The 19,541-nt window shown below is 27.7% G+C and overlaps 1 protein-coding gene across 1 annotated transcript in view; it reads left to right on the forward strand.

Moving 5' to 3' along the window:
* LOC107440903 (sortilin-related receptor) overlaps positions 1–19,541 on the forward strand; it is a 136,548-nt gene that overhangs the window by 97,165 nt on the left and 19,842 nt on the right. The window contains exons 4-5 of the mRNA XM_043040997.2: positions 408–560; positions 15,262–15,393. Coding sequence (XP_042896931.1) covers positions 408–560; positions 15,262–15,393 — 285 coding nt within the window. The remainder of the gene's footprint in view (positions 1–407; positions 561–15,261; positions 15,394–19,541) is intronic.

Here is a 19,541-nt window from a genome sequence, read left to right on the forward strand (position 1 = left end):
TAGTGTTATGAAGTTTTTTAATGCTTTAATATTTTGTATATCTCATGTATTTTTAATGCCATCGCTTACGTATTAACCGCCCTTTAGGAGCGTGGCAAAATGAAGTTTTAGTGTTATGAAGTTTTTTTATGCTTTAGTATTTTATATATCTCATGTATTTTTAATGTCATAGCTTACGTATTAACCGCCCTTTAGGAGCGTGGCAAAATGAAGTTTTAGTGTTAGGAAGTTTTTTATGCTTTAGTATTTTGTGTCTTTCATGCATTTTTAAAGTTGCTCCTAAGTTTTCATGCATTTTTAAGCTCCTAAGGGCTGTAAATACACGCGTATTTACCACCCTTAAGAGCGTGTCGAAATTAAGTTTTAGTGTACATTTTAATCATGTTAATAAAAATTCTATTTTTCAGATTATTTTCCTACTGAACTGCAGTTATATGATCATTGCAAATCATCTTTTGATTGTCTACTTTTCATTGCTCATAGTCATTGTGATTGGAGTTCTAGAACATGTGTTTGTCAAAATTATCACGTAGCTTTTAATAATACAATGTGCTTACCTGGTAAGTTAAAACACAAATTGTAGCAAAACTTGAATTTAAGCTAAAACTAAACTCTTCACTTATTTTTACACAAATGCTGGTTATTTTATTGACGGATATTTTACAGATTGTAAAGTTTGATCATTTTAAACTTATTACTTATTTTTAATCGTTTATACTATATTTATTGCTTCTCCTATTTTACTTCATATGTAATAGTTAATTTTAAGCGCAACCAATAAACGTGGTTCAAAGGTTAAAATTAATGCAGAGCACGTTTTTTTCTAAAAGAACCAAAAATTTGTAAGGACTAAGTATGTAATCCAAATTATATTTTTCAATATTATTCTTTACATCTGATTAATGTTAATTTGTAGAGCAGGAAACCATTTTCTATAAAATAAGGAGAACTTATGTACAAAAATGGAATGGAAAGCTAAAACAAACTCTATTTTGGGGGAAGGAAGTTAAATCATCATTAAGCAAGTTTTTTTGCGAAACGAAGCAAAAATTTATAAGTGCTAAAAGTATGATCTGAAACATATTTTTCGATATCATTCTTAAGAATATCTGATTAATATTAATTTGTCATGTAAGAAACCATTTCCTGTGACAAAATTATGTACAAAAATGGAATGGCAAGATAAAAAAAAACTCTATTTTGGAGAAAAGAGGTTAAATCATCATTGAGCAATTTGTTTTGCGAAAAGAAACAAAAATTTATAAGTGCTAAAAGTATGATCCAAAACATATTTTTCGATATCATTCTTAAAAATATCTGATTAATATTAATTTGTCATGTAAGAAACCATTTCCTATGACATAATTATGTACAAAAATGGAATGGAAAGCGAAAAAAAACTCTATTTTGGGGGAAAGAGGTTAAATCATCATTGAGCAATTTGTTTTGCGAAAAGAAACAAAAATTTATAAGTGTTAAAAGTATGATACAAAACATATTTTTCGATATCTTTCTTAGGATTATCTGAATAATATTAATTTGTCATGTAAGAAACCATTTCCTATAACATAATTATGTACAAAAATGGAAGATTTAACGAATATTAATTTGCCGTGCAAGTAACCATTTTCTGTAACATAATGAGAACTTATAAACAAAAAGTGAAAGAAAAATTCTTAAAAAAATATAAAAAATTAAAAAAAGTTAAAAGTATTTTTTTAAAAAAACTCTATTTTGAGGGAAACAGATTAAATCATCATTGAGCAAGTTTTTTGCAAAAATAAACAAAAATTTATATGAACTAAATGTGTAATTCAAACCTTTTCGATTTCATTCTTAAGAACATCTGATTAATATTAATTTGTCATGTAAGAAATCCTTTTCTAAAACATAATTATGAACAAAAATGAAACATCTGTATAATATTAATTTATCGTGTAAGAAACTATTTTTTGTAATTTAATGAGAACGTATAAAAAAATTTTAAAGAAAAACTAAAAAAAAAAAACGCTGTTTTGGAAGAAAAAGAAGAAACTAAAAAAATTAAACTAAAAAACATTTCTTGCGGCTACTCTTTTGGAGTTTTGGCATATGATCAAACTTTGCATTCAGCATGGAAATTAATAGTTTAACTTGAACTTATATTTTTGATATGGAAATTTAAGGAATGGTTCATAGGTTCAAGGTTTCGAAAATATTTGTTTATACAATGTTTAAATTTCAGTATTTTTGAGAGAAAAATTTTCGAAAAGTTCATTTTTTATTTATGATATAAGTTATTTCGTTAAAAAAGCACTTATGAATCATAACATACTCGTAAAAAATTGGATTCCAGGATTTAGACTGTAGGATTTTTGATTTTTTTAGCGGCTAATACTTATCGAGTAATCAAATACAGTGTCTTATGAAATAAATTTTCAAAAAAAAAAAATTTTTTTTCAAAAACTTTAAAAATTTTTGAAATGAGTTTGTTCTACTTATTATATAGTAGGTTACTTCATTAAAAATTCATTAATGAATTTTAACATACTCTTAAGACATTCAGACTAGTCAAGAATTTTTTCTTTCGTTTCTAACAGTTAATTAATTCGAGTAATAAAATACAACATTCAAAAATTTTTAAAATTAGGTTTTTATCCGACCCATTGTACTGTATTTAGTCCAGTTATAAATTTGTTTTTTGGTGCCTATACATAAGCTGAAAATTAATTAAATAAGTCGAAATATGGTTTTCTTCGAATTGAAAACAAAAAAAAACTGCTCTAAAGGCTGAAAATGGTTATTAAGGATACATAATTCTTCATTAACTCCTTCCTTTTTGCTCCCGTGAAAATGACGGGTGAGATTTCCCCCTCTATTTCTCGCTCCCGTGTTATTGACGGGCTGGAGTGTTCAGCAGTAACGCGCCAATAAGAATAAAACTAATTAATTTCTTTCACCCAGAAAACATTTTATTTCTTATTTTACACACCAGATGGCAGTACTATATTTTTAAGGTTAGTAAATAGTTAGTTTATTTTAAACTAGTTGTAGCACTGATCAAATACGTAATACAAATACAAAAGTAAAAAAAAATAGGCACTTTTATGACCGTTTCTTTGAAAAATAACCGATCTTTAAGGGGCTAAAAAATTGAGTTATTTTGCTTTAATTTAAAAAGCGTGATAGGAAATATTAATGCAATATTTTATAAGCTCTTGTTCTTCTCATTATTTATTCAATATATTGTTACTAAAAATATTATGTTTTCTTTTAAAAAATGCCATTTCTATTTCATTAGCATTTCACTTAAAATAATTTCGTAAAGGTAACCGAAAGATTAAAAAAATTATGAATTATAGGTTGGATCTAAACATAATCAGAGGTTTCTGAATTCATCGCTAGTTATAAGAAGTTCTAACTCGCAAAGCCCCTTTAGCTCTTTCACTGAGCCCTATCGGAATCACTGAATTAAATAATTCTTTTATTTGACATATTTTACGATCTTGCGTTTGAAATCTTCCCCTTTAAAATTTCATCCCACAATATAGATAATTTAACTCTTTCACTGAGCCCTATCAGAATCACTGAATTAAATAATTCTTTTATTTGACATATTTTACGATGTTGCGTTTGAAATCTTCCCCTTTAAAATTTCATCCCATAATGTAGCATAATTTAATCATACACAAACTTTTCGGTTCGTTAAAATATCCTATTCTTTCATATTAATTTATATAGCAATTTTATAAATTATTTAAAAGACTTTCATAGTTATGTTCAGTCAAGGTGAAATCGTCCTCAAAGTATTAAATGTTAAGGCTAATCTTAAACTGCGCTATTCATATTGGTAATAAATTTTTTTTGAAACTTCAACACATTCTTAATAAAATTTTCAAACTCAAAGTATTAAATGTTAAGGCCAATCTGAAACTGTATTCATATTGGTAATAAATTTTTTTTGAAACTTCAGCACATTCTTAATAAAATTTTCAAACTCAAAGTATTAAATGTTAAGGATAATCTTAAACTGCACTATTCATATTGGTAATAAATTTATTTTGATAAAATTTTCAACTTATTTTTATTTTTTAATTATAAGCTATTAAATCCAAAATACCTGCTTATTTTATGAAACAAATGGATGAAATTAATTTTTTGCCCATATTTGCTATTATCATAAACATAGATTTAAAACCCAGCGAATTATTAACCAACTACCTACTTCCTCATAAGTAGTAAGTTTAGCAAGCTGGATTATAAATATTTAGCTTATATGTGTAGAATTAAATCTTGTAATTAAAATTTGCGGCACATCATGAGGTTAAGTATCTTTATTTAAGCAAGTTTTTCAACTGGAATAACAGTATGAATAAGATAATTCTTTAATTTGACACATTTTATGATCTTCCTTAAATTGTTTCTTCGCCTTTGTGAATTTTATCCTATAATATAGCACAATTTAATTATACTCAATTTCTTTCATTCTTTTAGAGACCTAAGTGCCTGAAACTTCATAAATTATTCTTTCAAGAATTTATAGCTTTTTTATAGCTATTTTCAATAAATAGCTCCGAACGCTGAACGGTTTATTTACGGTTTATTGGAGTAATAGCGAATTCTAGTCTTTAATGACTTTATTGCCAGGAAATACGGTTTGATGACACTTTTTTTAGTACAAATCAGTGTAGAAAAAACTGAACTTCTTAATAAAAGTAGTTGATTGATAAAAGAAAAAAAATGGAGAAGACGTGCAATTGAGACATATCCTCCGGGCTGACAGGAAGCTTATTTTCGATTGTTCGTTCCTTCTTCTGTTTCTAATTTACAAAATTATCTCACGCGCATTTCTTTTCCTTTTTTCTTAATTTAGAATATGTTAATAAATCCCTCGTAACCACGTTTTACGAAATTTAAAAATTGCATGAAATATCCTTACATTTTTGTTTATAATATTTTTCAATTCAGATATTTCCTCCAAACTCACAGGAATCTTTTTCTCAATTGTTCGTTTCTTCTTCTGTTTCTAATTTACAAAATTATCTCACGCGTATTTCTTCTTTTTAATTTAGAATATGTTAATAAATCCCACGTAACCACGTTTTACGAAATTTAAAAATTGCATGAAATATCTTTGCATTTTTGTTTATAATATTATTCAATTCAGATATTTCCTCCAAACCCACAGGAATCTTTTTCTCAATTGTTCGTTCCTTCTTCTGTTTCTAATTTACAAAATTATCTCACGCGTATTTCTTTTTTTTTTTTTTTAATTTAGAATAAGTTAATAAATCCCACGTAACCACGTTTTACGAAATTTAAAAATTGCATAAAACATCTGTAAATTTTTGTTTATATTATTATTCAATTCAGATATTTCCTCCAAACTCACAGGAACCTTTTTCTCAACTGTTCGCTTCTTCTTCTGTTTCTAATTTACAAAATTATCTCACGCGCATTTCTTTTTTTTTTTTTTTTAATTTAGAATATGTTAATAAATCCCTCGTAACCACGTTTTACGAAATTTAAAAACTGCATGAAATATCTTTAAATTTTTGCTTACATTTTTATTCAATTCAGATATTCCCTCCAAACTCACAGGAACCTTTTTCTCGATTGTTCGTTTCTTCTTCCATTTCAAATTTACAAAATTATCTCACGCACATTTAAATTTTAAAAAATTAAAAAATACGTAAATGAATCACAAAAACCATGTTTTACAAAATCTAAAAAGTGCATCTTTAATTTTATTATGTACGTAGATATTATGTTTCAATTCAGATATTTCCTCTAAGCTGACAAAAAACTTTTTCTCAATTTTTCGTTCCTTCTTCTTTTTTTAATTTTCAAAATTATCTCACACATAGATATTTTTTAAAAAAATAAATAAAAACATGTCAATAAATCACATGCAACTATTTTTTGCAAGATCTAAAAATTGCAATCAATATAATCTTTAATTTTTGTGAGATTATTTTTACTTCAGATATCCTTCTAGCTCACAGGAAATTTTTTCTCGATTGCTCGTTCCTTCTTCTGTTTCTCTAATTTACAAAATTATCTCACTCAAGTTTGTTTCTTTTTTTCAGTTTTTTTAACGAAAAAAATAATTAAGAATATATAAAGGAAACATATACAATCATGTTTCACAAAATCTAAAAATTACATGTAATATAATCTTGATTTATATATAGATATATTTATTATTTTTAATTTCACGCATTTCGTCAAAGTTGACAGGAAGCTTATTTTCGCATTCCTTCTTCTGTTTCTAATTTACAAAATTATCTCACGCATACTTCTTGCTTTAAGATATTAAGATTATGCAAATAAATCACACATAACCATATTTTACAAAATTTGAAAATTTTATTTAATATAATCTTTATTTATTTATTTATTTATTTATTTTTTGTATTTTTTATTTATTATTTTTCAATTCAGATAGTTCTTCCAAGCTGAAAGGAAGATTTTTCTCGATTGTTTATTCCTTCTTCTGTTTCGAATTTATAAAATTATCTCACGCATATTTCTTTTTTTAAAAAATTAAGATAATATAAATCACACATAACTATGTTTTACAAAATTTAAAAATTGTATGTAATATAATCTTTAATTTTTTTTTTAATATTATTATTCAATTCAGATAGTTCTTCCAAACTGAAAAGAAGATTTTTCTCGATTGTTTATTCCTTTTTCTGTTTCGAATTTATAAAATTATCTCACGAATATTTCTTTTCTTTTCAAATTAAGAGTATGTTAATAAATCACACACAATCATGTTTTACGAAATCTGAAAATTGCCTGATCTTTATTTTTTTAATATAAATATTATTTTTCAATTTGGATATTTCCTCCAAGCTGACAGGAAGCTTTGTTTGTTTCTTATTTTCAATTTACAAAATTATCTCACACATATGTCTTTTAATATTAAATTTATTATAAATTTAAGCAAGAACAATGTTGGATTTGGTCTACTGTATAGATTTACTAGATTATAGTATTTTTTTTTTTCAAATACATATAAGGACAATTAAATATCTGAAAATCTAAGTAAAATATGGGCGCATAGAAGAGAGTTAAAATAGATTTTTTCATCAAACATTGGTCACATAAAAGGGTAAAAATATAAATAGGGTTAAATAAGGGTACATAAATAAAAAATAGTAAAGTCAGGTAGAGTAGTAGTGAATGTAGTAAAATGCAATAGAATATAGACTCGCAGTGGAAATTTTTTTTAATCAAACATTGATCTTAAAGTGCAGTAAAATAATAAAAAATATCAGTATCCTTTGAGAACATTATAGAGACTTACTATAGTTTTTTTTTCTCTTTAAAAAATCAATGGTCGTAAAAAGGGGTAAAAATATAAATAAAGTAAAATGTGATTGCACACTTTGAAATTACTTTTAGAAAACTACATAGTCAGGCAAAAGTAATTGTGAAAATAGTAAAAAATAGTAAAATATGGGCACAGAGTAAGACTTCCAAGAATATAGTTTTACGTGTTCAATTTGTATTTTTTGAGCAGTTGCCACATTTTAACACATTTTAGCCTCATGTTTTTCTTTTAAACTAAAATATAAACACGACCACTCATTAATTTCAATTCACTTCAATTATTTTTTACCTGGAGCATGAAAAATAAGATACTTCAATGCAATAAGATACTTTCAGGTAAAATTATCACACCGTATGGAAATAACATTTATGGGAAGAAAAAGAAAAGAAAAAGAAAGACATAATTCTGGTTAATTAACCCAAAATACACGTTATTTAAACCATTCATTTTTGTAATTTTTCCGTTTAGTTGACAACAGTTTACCGGAAATTCTTGTTTTTAAAATTATAGTTCTCATTACTGCACATATAGTAAAAAATACAAAATGAAAATTAAATTTAACCGAATAAATGCCATGCTATAAGGTATCATCATAAAATTACCAAATTTTACCAAACATTTACCAACTTTTGTCACATGCACGTAATAAACAGAAAACTTATCAATCGTGCTAAGCAAATTCACAATACGTGTGCTGTTTCTTCGGGTGTTTCTGAATAGGTCATAATAGGGAAGTGGCCGTTGCCGCGTACCACGACATTTCCGGCTATGGGTTCCTATGCAATTTCAATCGTGTTGATGTGTCCTAACTCTACTAGAAGATTCCCTCAATATTTACACAACCCCTGGTACATATAACGCTTTTAAACTTGTACAATTCGACAAAAAATAAACTAAAAATGTCATTTTAAATAAAGATTTATTGAGTTAGAGTTAGATTTGAAATCCCCTCACCCGAATTAAATTAGATCAATTATTTGTATAAATGCAAGAAAAAAATTTTTCCCAGTGTAACTTCCCTGTGATAGTTAATTGCTTACACACTCTGTTCATTTTTTTAGAAAAACAGTGAAAACTCTGAATGTATTGAAATTAATGAGCGGATTTAACAAAAACTGTAAAAAATACTCCACCATCTAGAAACGATGTGAATGGAGGAAAAAATAAGGAAAAGAAACATATTAAGAAAGTTGAACTCTGGATATAAAACAACTTCTTTAAATACCAGTTTAAAAGTTCGCACTTTAATCCTATTCAGCTTATTGAAGGTAATAAAAAAAGCATCAACCTAGCCGTAAAAATTGGCAAATTTATGCATCCATTTCTAATCACGATCCTTTTAAATCGCATTTTGGGTTTTTTTCCGCTTAAATTGCCTTACAAGATTTTGACTGGCGTTTTAATCGCTGAAAAAACAATTTAAATTAGCCGGAAACATCGTTTAATGATCCAAAATTGCATTTACTTTTTTTAAATTTATAAAAATCAATACAATCGGAACGATTTTTTTTTTTTTAGCAATTGTGAATTAAATCGCTGTTTTCTCAATAAAAAGGCACCAAATGTAAATTTATGCTTCAAAACTTGTTCCGTAAATTGTCTGTTTATGGAATAAAAGACTTGAAATTATAATTTTAAAAAAACTATGAGTAGTTAAGATTTATCAACCATGTAAAGAAACTTTTTACTTATTGCTACGCAAAATCTATCTCTATTTTACTATTGAATTACTTAATTACTTATTACTTAACATTACATTTAGTATATATCTTTTTACTTTATTCATTTTTATTTTCTATTATTTGTATTTTATATTATTCTACTTAAAATTATAAAAGCTTTTATGTTAATTTTTTTTTATTTCATTAAATGCTTTACCCGTGCTTTACTGTATTATATACGTGCTTTTTTTTAAAAAAAAATATTTTCCAGTCTAAAATTATTCAAAAGGAGCTTTTTCAAATTGAAAGAAATAGTATCCATTTGTTGATTATTCTTTTGCATATATCAATCCAAATGGATATCTTTAATTTGTTTTTAATTTTGTTTAAACAGTTCTTTTTCTAAGTTCTTCCCATAATTTTTTTTCGTTATGAATTATTTATTTAGGTTTTAACTTTTATGAAACTTCCGACATTTACCTAACTCAAAATATGCGCTTGATAAAATAAACATATCATTTTATAAGTTATTTTAAACTATTTTTATAACTATTATGTTATTAAAAAATAATACCGTCAATCCAAATGGATTCTTAATGCATTAATCACTTAGTATTCAAATAATGTAAATAATTTTAATTAGGTTAATAAATTTTTTATTTAAAAGACATTGAACTGTTGGCGGTTGATTCTAGATTTTTTTCGTTGTCATAGGTTTTCTTAAAATCCATGGTCTATAATCATTAATTTTTATGTTAACCTCTTAATGATCGCTTATTTTTGAAGAAAACGGTCAAAAAAATGCTTTTTTTTTAATTCAAGAAAATTATTTAAAATTGAATGTGTGTTCAATATAAGTATTCAGTTTTAGCTTTGGAGTTAATAGCAAATATACATGTTTGATGTGTGCTGCCATCTAGTTTAAAATAAACTAATTATGCTTAAACGCATGACAAATAATTCAGTACTGGCATTTGTTGTATAGATTGAAAAATAAACATGATTCTGGGCACAAGAAGAAATAAATTGTTTTAACCTTTTGAACACTCTTGCCTGGAAATATCACGGGCACCAGAAATAGAAGTCGAAACTTAACCCCCTCAGTTTGAAGGAAGCGAAAAGGAAGGGGTTAAAAAAATTTAAGCAAATTTCAAAATTAATTCGATACTCACGTTTTCAAGATAAACATAGATGTTATTATTATAGGTTTATAGTTTAACATTTAAAAGACACGCATTTTGAACTGCCTTCAGTTTACAAGTTCATTTTTGTTTTTTAGCTTTTCTTTTTTATCTTTTTAGATAAATCTACACCAATATAACACCGAAAAGTTATTTTGTTAATTTATTTATGCTCCAAATGTTAAATAACTCATTAAGTAATGCAGAAGATTGTATAAATTACGAAATCAGAGGGAACTGTACTTTCTCTAAATAAACAAACCTATTTTTTGACGGATGCAGATTTCCGACCCCCAAAATATAGAGGATAACCACAATTTGGGAAATATGGTCCCAATAGTTTGGTCAGAAAAACGATCCAAAGTTTGAGCCCCTTAATATTAACTTTACTTTTTGCGTATTTCGCAATTTCTCGAGAACTTTAAATCGAATTGAAACATTTTTGCACACAGTCATAAAATTCGTTTATTTAAAGAAAATATCATGGAAAAAATAACTCTTGGTAAATATTTATTATTTTTTATTATTTTATTTAATAAACATCGAAAACATTTTGAATTGTAAGATATGCAATTCTTTGCGTCATTGTAACGAATGTCATTTTCAATGGCGAAAAAAAACAAAATTTGAGCGAAATTGGTCTAATAGTAAATGAAAACTCGAATTTTAAAAATATTTTTTTTTCGAAATTCTAATGGTAAATGAAATTCTAATAGAAAAATCTAATAGCAAATAAAATTCTAATAGCAAAATTCTAATAGCAAAATTCTAATAGCAAATTCTAATAGCAAAATTCTAATAGCAAAATTCTAATAGAAAAATCTAATAGTAAATGAAAACTCGAATTTTAAAAATACTTTTTTTCAAAATTCGATTTCTCAAATTGATTCCAATTTGAGCGAAATTGGTCTAATAGTAAATGAAAACTCGAATTTCAAAAATACTTTTTTTCAAAATTCTAACAGTAAATGAAATTTTAATAGCAAAATCTAATAGTAAATCAAATTCTAGTAGCAAAATCTAATAGTAAATGAAAAATTGGTGTAATAGTAAATGAAAACTCGAATTTTAAAAATACTTTTTTTGGTCTAATAGTAAATGAAAACTCTAATTTTAAAAATACTTTTTTTAAAAATTCTAATTGTAAATGAAATTCTAATAGCAAAATCTAATAGTAAATGAAATTCTAATAGCAAAATTCTAATAGCAAAATCTAATAGCATAGTAAATGAAAACTCGAATTTTAAAAATACTTTTTTTCAAAATTCGATTACTCAGGATTGATTAGTGCAATTTCAAACTATTCACCGATGATACGCGGCTTTAACTTTCTTAAACAAGAAATGAAACCATTTACAGTTTTGAGTAGGATGATTCCTTGGGTGAGGTCAACTTCATTTCGGAATTTAATCCTTCAACAAACCAGAAACACGTGATTTAGGCAACCACGTGTTTCGAAAAATAAGAACTTTCGAAATTATCCAATTTTATCTTAAAATAATAATTTGTTTCATTTATAGTAAACTGATTAACACAATGTATTATTGCTTCAGTTCACTTTTCATAAACACTTAATATGTTATACCATACATAAAATAATTAACATTCTTATGTGTTTAGAATTTAGTTAAAGTTTCAGGCCACGTCAGAAAAAAAAATACTAAGTCGATACTGGAAATTTTTTCTAAGTTAAAATTTGGAAAAAAATTCCTTTATTTTACAACTCATGATTGGTAAAAATTGATTTTTCCTAAGTGATACAAAAACAAACATGTGGTTGCATAGTGCGCAAAATAAAAATAAAAATATCACCCTAAATAGTTTTTGTTCTTATGACCGGATTTTGTCACGAACTAAGAGCCAATCATAATGGTTCAAACGGGTAGAGATTAATTAGTGCTAGCTATTACTAATTAAGTAGTGCTAACTATTATGCAAAATTAATATGGCTAACTATTAATTAAAATACGGAATGAAACACAAAAACATACCTTCTCTGACTAAAAGTACCTTTTTGTCTCCCCAAAAAGGTACTTTTTTTTAGTCACCGAATATAGTTCGGTGACTAAAAATGCTCATTTGCTAAAAATGCTAATTTGGATCATCAAAAATCCAAATATGCTGGGTACCAGCAATCTGGAAAACATGGTCCCAACTGACTAGTCAGATGAACATTCGCAAGTTAGGGCCCCTTAATGTTAATTTCACTTTTTGCGTATTTCTTAAGATCTCAAACTATTTGAGCGAATCTAAAATATTTTACAAAGTATAATAAAATCCCTCTATCCAAAGATAAGATCCCTCTATCCAAAGATATAAAATCCAAAGATAGAAGCAAAAAACAATTTTTAATATTTATTTTATTTTATTAATTTATTTCAAAAGGGTCGAAATAATTTGGAATTGTAAGGTATGCAAATATTTACACCACTTTTAACTGTACAGTTTTAAATGAAATAATACAAAATTTGAGCGAAATCGGTTGAATAGTTTCTGAGATATAAAATTTTAAAGATAGAGGCATTTTAAATTCAACATTTCTCGTCAACTATTTTTGTTCAGGTTTTGCATTTTTTTTTCATTTAAAATTACAATTTAAAATCAAATCTTACTTGTCTCCTTTAAAGCATGTAAATTTAAACATTCAATATAAATTTGAAAACAATAGATGAAGATTTGTTTGAGTTATGAGTACGACTGTCTTGAAAAATGTAGCTTTGTAAAAAGTGCTTTTCAAATTTTTCGGGTACATGCAGGGTTAGAGGCTGCGAGAAAATTCCAAATTCGAGTATTTAAATAGCATTCTGATGCATGATCGTTTGGGTACATCGCTTTGAGGTTGAGCGACCTAAGTTAATAAGTACCAATTTTTTTTCAGTTCATAATAGTAAAAAAAAAAAAATAATAATAATATGATTCAAAAATTTTTATGTTTTAACCCTCTTATGTTTTTTTAATGTCTCCAACAACAGAAAATAATTGTCATTGTCTAACAATAATGTGAAAGATTCGAACAAAACAATTGTCAACATTCATCGATGGAATGGTACCCCAATTTAGAAGCGAGTTAACATGTTTTATATACTAGTGAATTGGAACTGTATTTTTGTAGTGGTAGACACACTTAAAGTAAAAAATAAAATTACTATGAACTTTGATAGCATTTCAATTTCAGTCTTATGAAAAATTAGTTTCAAAATTTTGTATGATTTATAAAATTCCAAAATTATGATGTAAAAAACGTAATAATAAATAATAAAATAAAATATACCGACTGCTTAGTTGTATATTTAAATGCTCTTCTTCTTGGCATATGATTTGATGTTTTTTTTTAATATATATTAATAAAAAAAAAGAATTTTTTTCCTACCTAAAAAAATTATAAATTTTAAAAAAAACTGCATTCCTTCCAAATTGTCCCTCAACTTTAATCTGAGGCACAAGAACTTTAATACTTCTTAATTCTTACTAGAGAGAATATTTTTGTTTTCAGACAGTTTATTTAAATTACTATTTTTGCCAGCATTTAAAAAATAATATTTGTTATATTTTTTTAAGTAAATCAATAATCATTTTAAAAGTAGTTGCTCTTTTAAATTTAGTCATTAAAATAGTATATTGAATATATAGAAATCATGCAATTCTTACAAGTATGCATACCTGCCTACTTTTACGCTTTTAGCGCAAAATTTTATTTCTTTATTTAAAGTGGTAGTAAAATGCATGCTTTTCATATATTCTTTGCATTTATAAACTTAATATTTAATCTTCTTAACCGCCACTACTTTTTTAAAAAAATTAACACAGATATTAATATGTAATACTGTCGTGGGAGTCCGCATAAGCTTTTCCAAAATACAGCGCATGTTTCTACCTAAAATTATAATTTAAATTCTATTTTACTACCATTGGGTAAAATCATCCTCGAAAGTATTAAAACTTGGCAGGTATGTTTATGCCTTATTTCTTATAATAGTGCTGCCATCTGCAGTTGAGAAATGAAACAATAACTTATAATCAATGTTATTCCTAAAAAGATATCAGCTTATAAAGAAAAACGAAACTACTACATGAAAACTATTTACTATCCTACTTTCACCTGAAGGTAACTGACATGAAAAAAATTATTTTTCACAAATTTAAAGTAATCATAAGCTTATCAAAGTTATTTTATATCTTTATGAAATTATTTTAAATTGCTTTGCTATCTAATAAATAAATGTGCCATGTTTTTATTACATCTTTTTCATGCAATTTATTTTCTTCAAATGTTGTTTTTTTCTGAGACACTATAGTTTTAATCTGAAAATCTTGTCCCATAGCTTTAAAGAAGTTTAAAATAACAGTGAAAAAAAATTATTTTATTGAGTCTGAGTACTCCTGAAAATGCACAATACACCAATACATGTTTGGTATGAACCATTGAAGAATGGTTACAACATAGCTTTTTTCTTCTGTTTTAACCACTGACGGTTTCAAAAGTTGTGAATATTTAAAATGTACAGTAACGATCTCTTTTACTCCTGTAGAAATTCATAAATTAAAGAAGAGTTGCTCATGATGATAAACATTTTTACCTATAATAATCAAATTACAAAAAAAAAACAATATATCTTAGGGAAAAATAATTGATGAGTAAAAAAACACTAAATTTCAATTTAAAAATTAAATTACTGTACATAATTTAATTAATTAGCATGATAGTAACAAAAAAGCTGCGAAGAGAGAAACATTTTCTAATCTTAGTGCTGCCATCTATATAAACAAGTTGGAAATAAATTTAAATCCTCTGCTAAACAAACGTTTAAACCATAACTGCATGTTGTTCAAGCAGGTTTACGAAGCGTTTTGTAAAAGTTTACGAGCATAATTAAATACATAAAAGCTGAGATAATTTTTATAATCACTTTAAAATATGCAAAAAAAAACTCATTTTGACTTCTGAAAGTTATAAAACTTATAGTACCTAAGTATTTTAGACACATCAATGATTCAATTTATGTAAAAAATAAATATATATTTTTTTTCGAATATCTTGATTAACTATTTCATTCTTAATTTTTTTAAGATAAAAATTTTTCTTTTCTTTTCTTTTCAGCATCATTGTTAGGATATGGTTGTATAACAGATCAACAGTGTAGGATAAAAGTTCCTCACAGCCGTTGTGTAAATGGATTGTGCGAATGTGAGGAAAATTACATTAGACTAAGAAAAGACAGGTGCCTACCACGTAAGTATGACCTTAGCTACATAAATAAGGTTTTTAGTTTCAAAATCAGCTTCGTCTCCCGTAAGCAGGGGATATTACTATTTTCCTAGTGGTTCCCACAGTTCACACTGAAGTCAAGCATCACTGGCTGCGTTCAGTGTGCGGGTAGGTGACCACTTGGATTAGTCTGCGAAGGGATAGAGGGTGTGCCGTATTGGTCCTCGTTCAATTGTTTTACCGTAAAGTGCTCGACTTCGCTTGCAGGTCGTCGGGTTACCGAAGCGGGGGTGCCATCCCCTCTGCAAAGGATCAAAATTGTGATGGCATGGCTTCGGATCATCCTCAGGGATGTTTCCCAAACCGTCGCCAATAGCCCATTGTGCAGCTCTAGTACGACGTAAATTAACTGCAACAACAGCAACTACAACAATCTAGAAAACGATCGCCGATAGGAATGCACTACGTCATTTTCTTTTTTTTTAAATTTCATACACTTTCTTTTTGCTAGTAAGCTGGGCAGAAATGAGCAGTGTTTGCCAATTGATTTCTATTTTTGTCGATTGAACTTAAATTATTATTATTATTATTTTTAATTTTATTATTTTTATCTTTATTATTATTATTATTAATAAGGATGGTTGACTGCTCCTTGTAAACGTAATTGCCTTGTTAACGTGACATAAGGGGAGGGTTACACTGGAAGTTTTCTAAATTTCTTCTGGTTTTAAGAAGCTCGTTACTGTTTACATTCAGTCACCCATCCATTATATATTATTATTTATTGTTATTCACTGAAAAATTTGCATTAGTCGTGCTGTTACACTTTTTAGTATCATAATAAAAATATGGTTGAAGAGCAGAAGAAAGCGTTGATGACAGTTATAAAAGAGGTAACATTGAAAGAAGGAATCGTGTCGTCATTGCGTAGGAGACGATTTGTGCATTTAACTGTTGATATTGAAGAACATAATAACGCTTCCATGACCGAAGTATGTAGCTTTTGTGCTGCTCACTTCTGGGCAATAGAAAAAGATTCTTCTGGGAATTATATTAAATGTTGCCATGATAGGAAAATCAAGTGGTCAGACTTAACCATCATTCCTGATTTGCTAAAAAATTTACTCCGTGAGAGTTCAATCGAGGGAAGTAATTATCGGGATCATACCCATGAATATAATGGTGCACTTTCTTTTGTATCATTTGGGGCATAGATAAGGGAACCTCCTACAAACAGATTGTATTCTTACTGAATTCATGATCAGATTTATCATATTGTTTCTCCTTTAGATTCAAATGCTGAAAACAAAGCTGGATGTGGGCAGTTGCATGTTTTTGAATCGAGTGAAGCTACTGATTAACAAAAATATGGATGAATAGCAACAGTGTTTATTTACGCTTTGTGATCCTATTATTAAATGAATAAATTAATTGAATAAAGCCCTAATATGTCAAATTGATGTTTTGAAAAAATTCCAATTTTGATTGCAGGCGATTCAAAGCTCCAGTTTCGAAACACAATATTTTTAAAGGTGGTAACAGCAATATTTATGGAGGAAAATGGAGAACCATTTAATAGAGATTTGTGCATCTATGGTGGTTGGAGATGTTGCTAAGCCATTTCTTGCATGAATTATTGCCCTGATCCCATGGTTTATCCTCTATTTTTTCTTAGAGAAGAGGGCAATTATAAGAAAATTCGGAACCCCAGATCTTTTTATAACTTTTACATGCAATCAGGCGTGGTCTGAAATTTTCAAGGTGTTACATGGATACCAACATCCTGAACATAGACTTGATATTGTTGGAGTATTCAAAATCAAATTGTCCAAGCTTCTTGATGATAACATACATCTATGTTATTGAATTTCGAAAACAAGGATTGCCACATGCACCCATACTATTGACATTAAATTCTAGTTCCAAAATTCAGACAAAAGATGTTATTATCAAATTTGTACACATTCCCAGTACATCTGGCCTTTTCAATGACTATAAATAAGTCATAAGGCCAGACATTTGAAAAAAATCAATTTAGCTCTGAGTACACCAATTTTTAGTCATGGGCAACTTTATGTAGACTTCTCAAGAGTTGATCATTTGACAGCCTTTCAGTGATAGCTCCAAATCCTGAAATTTAAAACTGTGTTTTTTAAAGAAGTTCTTAATCTTGAATAGTATTTATTGTTAATTAAGGTTTAGTTTCTGCAAGTTTCTCTTCTATTGCATGTCATTCATTTCAGTAACATTCTAATAGTTGGCCAAGATTTGCCAACTCTCCCTCATTTTGCAGGAGAGTATGAAATTATGTTTTATTTTCTCCTCCGGAAATTATTTGAAAATCTCCTAAATTTTACCTCAGTTGACGGGCAAACTCAAAATTACCTATCTTTTCGTGAAAGCAGAAGTTTCATTTTTCTTTCCCTGCAAATTCATTATGTCCCAAGTAAAAATTTTTCCCTTCTCGTCGAACTACCAGCTGGCTGAAGCAAAGCTGCACATGCTTCAGCTTTTTTTCACCCTTAAATGTTATCCCTCTCTTTTCACGCTATTTTACGCCCCCATACATATAAGACTCATCAGAATCTTTTCCTTCTTCTTTCGTGTGGGTAAATTAATAAGATGACATCAGCAGGGTATAATATAAATTTCAACTATCAAGAGTCAGAGTTACCCATGTCTCGTATCCTGCTGTTTTTAATAACATTTTTGTGCATATTTTTTCAATGGTTGGCAAAAATAGGTCTCTTTTTTTTCAGCTGTTGGCAACAAACTGTTGTAAGCTAATTAGTTTACTAAAAAAACATGGATTGCATCGTAATTTTGCTAATTTTCATACATTTAACTAAAAAATATTTTTATGATGTCCAAGTCCAAACGAAAATATGCAACCAGTCATATACTAATCAATTTTTTTCCATTATTGCTTCGAGAAAAGGAAGCATGTATACTTTTTGAACCGATTGTGCTTGTGATATTTTAATGACTCATGGAGGCAAGAAGAATATTTTAGAACATATAAATGGGCAAAAGCACAAAAGCTGTAAAATGTTTTCAAAGTAATGGTATTTCTTTTCATACTGACGCTGATTCTGTTATAAGGGCAGAAGCATGCTTTACTGCATATTTGATAGAGTAAAATTTGTCCATTAGTTGTGCTGACTTTGCTGTACCATTGTTCCTGAAAATGTTTCCGAACGTTAGTATTCAAATAAAAAAGTACGAAAAAAGCACCCATTTTAAGCAAAATGGCAACAATTGAAGAAGAATCTGTGATAAAAATTTTGAAAAATATTCATTTTCAGTATCAACGAAAAGAAAAAAATTCCTATTTTAGAAGCGAAAACTGTATTTTCCTAATACTTTTTTATGTTGCTGCTATGTCTTCGAATTATTTAAAAGAAAAAAAAATCAAACAAATTTTTATTGTAAATATTATACTTCCATTTAATGTTAAAACTTTTTTTACAGCAACTTACTTGATGAAAGCTTACATTTCTTCCACAATATGTTCTTTTTCATTATGGAAAATTTCTTGCATTCCTATACTTATAGAATTTTTTTTAAAAAATATTTAATTAGAAGTGTCTGATAGTCGCACATCTTACCTCCTGAAATCTCTTGAATGGACAATTACAGCATCTGTTAAATTTTTTTATTTTCAATCCTAACTTATTGGAAATTCTCTCCTGAAACCGAAAATGTGACTTTTTTTCGCCAAATATTTTTTTAAAATTAGTTATTAAACATTTATAGTGTGGCTTGGTACTATGGTTACGAGGTATTATCGTGGAGGGTACTATGGTTACGAGGAAAGGTCACTTCGAATAAGGATGTGGGGTTTGTCTTCATCTAATGTAGATCGTCGTGAGTAAAAAAATCAACATCTTCTTTCCTCCATTTCACCCATATTAGCTATATGCTCTCGCTTGTTACCATAGCAGCAGACTGCCCCAGACTTTCAGTCTGGAGGAGTTCTCCTCAAAGCCACACTCACTATAAATTGCCCAAAAAGGCCTTCGTAAGTGATGCAATCAAAAACAATCCCTGATTAGTTATGACGTCACATGTGCTAAATGGAAACGTGCCACCTCCATCCACTAAGGTTTTTCAGTGCAATTTAGTTTTTATATCACTTATATCGTATGAACATCCTTTGTAAATTAAATTTA

This window comes from Parasteatoda tepidariorum, chromosome X2 (genome assembly GCF_043381705.1).
Source record: "Parasteatoda tepidariorum isolate YZ-2023 chromosome X2, CAS_Ptep_4.0, whole genome shotgun sequence".
Taxonomy (NCBI): domain Eukaryota; kingdom Metazoa; phylum Arthropoda; class Arachnida; order Araneae; family Theridiidae; genus Parasteatoda; species Parasteatoda tepidariorum.